Consider the following 5,932-nt stretch of genomic DNA (forward strand, 5'->3'; position numbering starts at 1 on the left):
AGTGATCGTGAGCATTTCCTCATGTGTCTGGTGGCCATTTGAATGTCTTCTTTGGTGAAGTGTCTGTTCATTTCCTTTGCCCATTTTTTAATAGGATTATCGGTACTTTTGTTGTAGAGGTGTTGGATATTCGGAAAGTCATTTTAATCCACAGAAAATCTCTTACCTAATGTAATTTTAAATGTCATAGTGGTTAAGAGCTCAGCTGCTAGCCAAAAGGTCAGCAGTTCAAATCCACCAGCCACTCTTTGGAAACTCTATGAGGCACTACTGCTCTGTCCTGTAGGGTCACTATGAATCAGAATCGACTCCACAGCAACGGGTTTGGTTTGGTTTTTGGTAATGTAATTTTAAAATAACATTAAGCTTATATGTGGGGCTACTGCTACATCCCCATTAGGAATTCAATTCTTTAATATGGTTGCTTTCTTCAAAACATCGCCTCTAAACCATAGACTTACTAAAGTATATTAAATTTTTTATTATTATTGGAGTGGTGGTCTGAGGGTATCATTTATTGGTAGGGCTTAAAGGAACTTATTCCAAGTGGCTTCCAACCACAAAAAGTGCTTAGAAACAATTCTCTTTGGAAGCTTACAGATTAATTTTCTTGCATTATGCCTTGGGGTGAATTGACTTGTTTTGACAGACATTGTTCTTTATATCTTTAGTTATTAAACGCAGAAATGAACTATTTATGTGTCACAGAAAATCCCAAAGCCTCCTTCCAGTTTCCTGTGTTGATGCTGAAGTGACAATGTAGTAAAACCTGGTATAATGGTACAGGATCCAAATTTTTGGTTACGGTACCCCTTTAATCATTCAAAATGGAATGAATAATCAGAATAAATGACAAGGCCTTTAAACTGAATAACTTTTAAGTTTATGAAGAAAAAAAAAACATGTATTTTTCTATTTTTCTCACTTTGCTGTTCACCTAATGGACTTGTATATGGACCAGAACAGGTTGCTAGGCCAGCATTTGAAAACCACTGATTTAAAAGATAAAACTTTAAAACTGCCATACTGCCTTGTTACATATACACCCCTTGGATCAAAGTGTTCACTTAAACTTATTACTAACTTAAGGCATCAAACAAGGTTTCCCATGGTGGTTTTCCTTTTTTTTTTTTTTGAAAATACATCCTTCATGTGCCATTAGTTCTGCCATATGCCTGACAGCATGTTCTGAAAGATTAACCCTGCTTTCTCCACTCCCTAGGGTGGATGAGTTGCTTAGATTGGGTTTGGATATACTTACTCTCCTTCTGTATATAAGCTTGAACAACTGGTCTCATTGACTACTTATTACATATAAGCAAACTGTTAAGTATCATAAAATGTTTTAAGATTTGGAAAGTTTAAGAACTATTTCATGGGAAATAGAGTAATTTAGTTACCCTTTCCTTCTTTTCATTGATTAACTATAGTACTGAATGGTGATGATAATAGTGATACAACTTTTGAGTCGTGCACCAGAGTATTGAATGTTCTTTCTCTCTTGTAGCCTGAAGTCTTGCACATGATCTACATGAGAGCCTTACAAATAGTATATGGAATTCGACTGGAGCATTTCTACATGGTGGGTTTAAGATGAGGCAAAATTATATTCTTTTGCTGCATTTTTCCTTCCTATAATGCATACCTGGTTTTCAGGATAGGGAGTTCTTGACTTTATTTTTAACAAATTTATGGCTTGTATAACATTAATTAATATTACTTGCAAAGACATCTTAAGCATATTAATGGTTTCTCTATATTGATACCTTTAATTTATATTTAAGCTAAGATGAAAGCTGTTGTAAAAGACCTAAATGACATTTACAAATTATTGATGCTGTGCAATTATTCACAGTTCTGCAGGTTCGTTTTCAGAGACTATAATAAACAAAGCAAAGTCTTCACAGGTATTGCTCTGTTCTCAGTAAGGGCTCACAAATTAGAGTAGAAGATACGCAGTAAGATTGAATACAGTTGAAATGAGGCAATTGAACTTTTAGCAAATTCAGTATTTCCGGTAGAGAAGATCAGTTTTCTTAATCTTTTTGTTGTTAAATCATCAAGGAATTATCTGAAAATGCACTAATAATGTAATGCCTTTGAAATCTAACTGATCTGATTGCGTATTATCTAAAATCAAAGGCTTTACAACTTACTAACTGAAACCTTGTTAAGGCTTAGTTTTCTTTGTATATGAAATAGGGATGGCACTTTCTCATAGGATTGTTGTAAAAATTAGAAGAGAATACGTGTAAAACACTTAGCATGGTACCTCATATTTAGTAAATCCTTACCATTACTCCTTCATTAAAAAAATCTTTATTCTGTAGCCACCACGGTGGCACAGTAGTTAAGCACTCAGCTGCTAACCGAAAGGTCAGCAGATCAAACCCACCAGCCGCTCCTTGGAAACCCTGTGGGGTGGTTTTGCTCTGTCCTAGAGGGTCGCTATGAGTCGAATTCGACTCAATGGCAACGAGTTTGATTTGGTTTTGGTGAGCCTAGCATTATTAAGATTAATGACAACCCTAATTTTGTGCTAGGATGTTTATTGTTCGTTTTTTATAATTTAATTATAAGTTATAGATTATGATTTTAATGTATGATTAAAGTTTCTTGAGGTTAATTTTTCTCATGATGTCTAATCAATGTGTAACTTAGATTTTGTGATATATTACATTTAGATGCCAGTGAACTCTGAAGTCATGTATCCACATATAATGGAAGGCTTCTTACCAGTCAGCAATTTATTTATTCACCTGTGAGTAAAGAGTGTTTTGTTTACATCGTGCTAAGCATTTTTAGAGTCCCTAGGTGGCACAAATGGTTTGCACTCAACTGCTAAACTGAAAGGTGACATTTGAACCCACCCAGCAGTCACATGGAAGAAAAGGCCTGGCAATCTGCTTCCATTAAGATTGCAGCCAAGAAAATCCTACGGAGCAGTTTTACTCTAACACATGGGGTTGCCATGAGTTGGAATCTAGTCAGTGACAACCATCAACAACAAGCTTTCTTAATTTTATTTTTTTTTGATGAAGGAATTTCTACCATTTCCCTATTCACTCCATCCCATATACATTTACAGTTGTAGGCTTCTATGAAACATAGCTAACTGCCTCAACCTGTGGCAGTTTTTCAGGATGCTTTTAACTGAACTTCTAAGAAATTTGTAATCTAAAATCTTTTGCTACCTTTGTGGCAAGTTTTGAGTTCCTAAAGAGTCTTAGTACCTCTAAGAGTGTGTGTTGTTTCTTAGAATCTATAACTGTACCTTGGTATTGCATGGATACTTATATAATCAGAAAAAGTAGATTTCAGTGCTATAGGATTATGCATTATAGCAGACTTCTGACTTGGTCCTTTGGCATTGAGAAATATATCTAGAAAGCTCTTTTTGAAAATAAAATATTTATATCCTGTGGCTAAGTATTTACTTTTCAATATTCTTTCTTCAAGGGACTCATTTCTGCCCATCTGTCGGGTGAATGACTTCGAGATTGCTGATATTCTGTATCCAAGTAAGTTAGAATTTAAGACAATTTTTATTTCATTGTCTGGCTTCAATCTAATAATTCATCTTTCCATTGATAAATAATAAAAAAGGAAACTACCTTGCAGAAATTCATATTGATATCATTTATTTTCTTTAAGCGATTATATCTAAAAATGAGAAACCTCTTGAAAAGGGAATTACCAAGAATATTGCTTCACATATTAATAACATTTTAATTTTTTAAACATTCAAAAATATAGCATGGCTTATTATATTAACTAAACATTGAGTTTGTATTTTGGTGGGATCTTGCCGTTTTGGGTTGGTCACATGGTATAGTAGGAAGTAAAAGATTTTTAATAGGGCTACCTAGGTTTGAATCCTAGTTCTGCCAGTTACCAGCTGTGTGAGTAGCAAGTTACTTAGCATCTCTGATTCTTAATGCCCGCCTGTCAGGCTTGATTTGAGGGCTGGAGATTTAAGACAGTGCCTGGCATATAAAGATGCTCAGTAAGTGGCAGCAAGGTAGAGCTTTAGCCATGAATCATTCCTGGGATTTAAGTACGGAATATGTATTTTATGATACTTTTAAATTACTGTCTAAGAGTTTTTGCTCATTTAAATTGGCTTTTAGATAGTTTATCATATTTTTAAGGATGAATTTTTTAAATCCTATTATTGGAAATTTTTTCATTTGTAGATCCACAGAAAAGCTGTTTTTCCATTTATTTAAACAATGTTCTACAAATATGAGAACGCAAATAATATACAACTGTGATATTGCATAGTGGATTCATCATGCAAATTTTATCAAATGTAACAATTACTTTTTACCATGAACAAAATATCTTTTAGCACTATGGTAAGAATAGTCATGATATTATATTAGAATGTAAAATTTTCCTGGCTTTATTGAAGTGTCCCTTAATTCATTTGACTCTTTGTACTTAAAGTTGATTTATGTTGCCAGAGATTTGGTGTGCTACTTTTCATTTTTGTAAGTTTTATTGATGTAAATTTACACACAATAAAATACATCAATTTTCAGTGTATAGTTGGATGAGTTTTAACAAACGTCTACAGCCATGTAACTACAATTGTGGCAGTGACATTGCCATGGACCTCAGAAATTCCCTTTGGTCCCTTTGCAGTCAGTCTCCTTCAGCCACCTCCTGGTCCCTAGCAACCACTGATTTGCTTTCTATCACTGTAGTTTTGCCTGTTCTAGAATTTCACATAGGGTTGCTATGAGTCAGATTGACTCGACAACACACAACAGAATTTTATACAAACGAAATCGTAAGTCGGTAGTCTCTTTGTGTCTAACTTCTTTAACTTAGCATAGTGCGTTTGAGATTCATCCTTGCTTTTGCATTTATCAGTACTTTGTTTCTTTTTATTTCGGAGTAGTATTCTGTTCTAAGTAATACGACAGTTTGTTCATCCATTGACGGACGTTTGAATTGATTCCAGTTTTTGGTCATTATGAACAAAGTTGCTATGAACGTTAGCGTATAAGTCTTCTGTGGACATATGATTTTCTTTCTTTTGGGTAATTATCTAGGAGTGAAATTGCTGGTTCATGTAGTAAGTACATGCTTAACTTTAAGGAACTGCCAAGTTTTTCTTAAGTGGCTGCATCATTTTGCCTTACTACCAGCAATGTATGAGAGTTTCACTTGCTCCATCTCATCCCTGAAACTTATATTGTCAGTTCTTAATTTTAGCTATTCTAGAGGGTGTGTAGTGTTACCTCATGGTTTTAATTTTCATTTCCTTGATAGCTAATAACAATGAACATATTTTCATATGTTTATGTGCTATCCGTGTATCTTCTTTGGTGAAATGTCTGTACAAGTTGTTTGCCTGTTTTGTTTTGTAATTGAATTGTATGTCTTACTGAGTTGTAAAGCTTCATCAGATATTTTGGAAACAATTCACTTATTAGAGTTATGTCATGCAGATATTTTCTCCTAGCCTATCACTTGCCTTTTCAATTTCACTGCAGTGTCTTTTGAAGAGCAACAATTTTTTAATTTTGAAGAGTCTAATTAATCAATTTTTTATTTTATGGTGATAAAACCATTTTTTGTGGCCTATTAAGAAGTCTTGCCCTAATCCAAGGTCACTAAGATTTACGCCTATATTTTGTTTTAAAAGGATTATAGTTTAGCTTTCATTGTTTAGTGTTTGAGTTTTTGTATATGGTGTGAAGTAAAGGTCAAGGTTCTTTTTTTTTCACAGCATAAAGATATCAAATGGCTCCAGCACCACTTGTTGAAAATTGATTCATCCCCCCAATACATATATATGTGTGTGTGTGTGTTTCTGGGCTCACTCTTCTGCTCCACTGATCTGTACATGCTATCTTTATGTCAACCACACTACCTTGATTACTTTAGCTTTAACGTTAAGTCTTGGAATCAGGCAGTATAA

At 34.2% G+C, this 5,932-nt stretch overlaps 1 protein-coding gene across 1 annotated transcript in view; it reads left to right on the forward strand.

Annotated features, from left to right (window-relative positions):
- Nucleotides 1-5,932, forward strand: part of NUF2 (NUF2 component of NDC80 kinetochore complex) — a 37,148-nt gene that overhangs the window by 2,078 nt on the left and 29,138 nt on the right. Inside the window, exons 2-4 of the mRNA XM_004385758.2 lie at nucleotides 1,508-1,582; nucleotides 2,685-2,761; nucleotides 3,460-3,521. Of these exons, the coding sequence (XP_004385815.2) occupies nucleotides 1,508-1,582; nucleotides 2,685-2,761; nucleotides 3,460-3,521 (214 nt within the window). The remainder of the gene's footprint in view (nucleotides 1-1,507; nucleotides 1,583-2,684; nucleotides 2,762-3,459; nucleotides 3,522-5,932) is intronic.

This window comes from Trichechus manatus, unplaced genomic scaffold (assembly GCF_000243295.1).
Source record: "Trichechus manatus latirostris isolate Lorelei unplaced genomic scaffold, TriManLat1.0 scaffold00145, whole genome shotgun sequence".
NCBI lineage: Eukaryota > Metazoa > Chordata > Mammalia > Sirenia > Trichechidae > Trichechus > Trichechus manatus.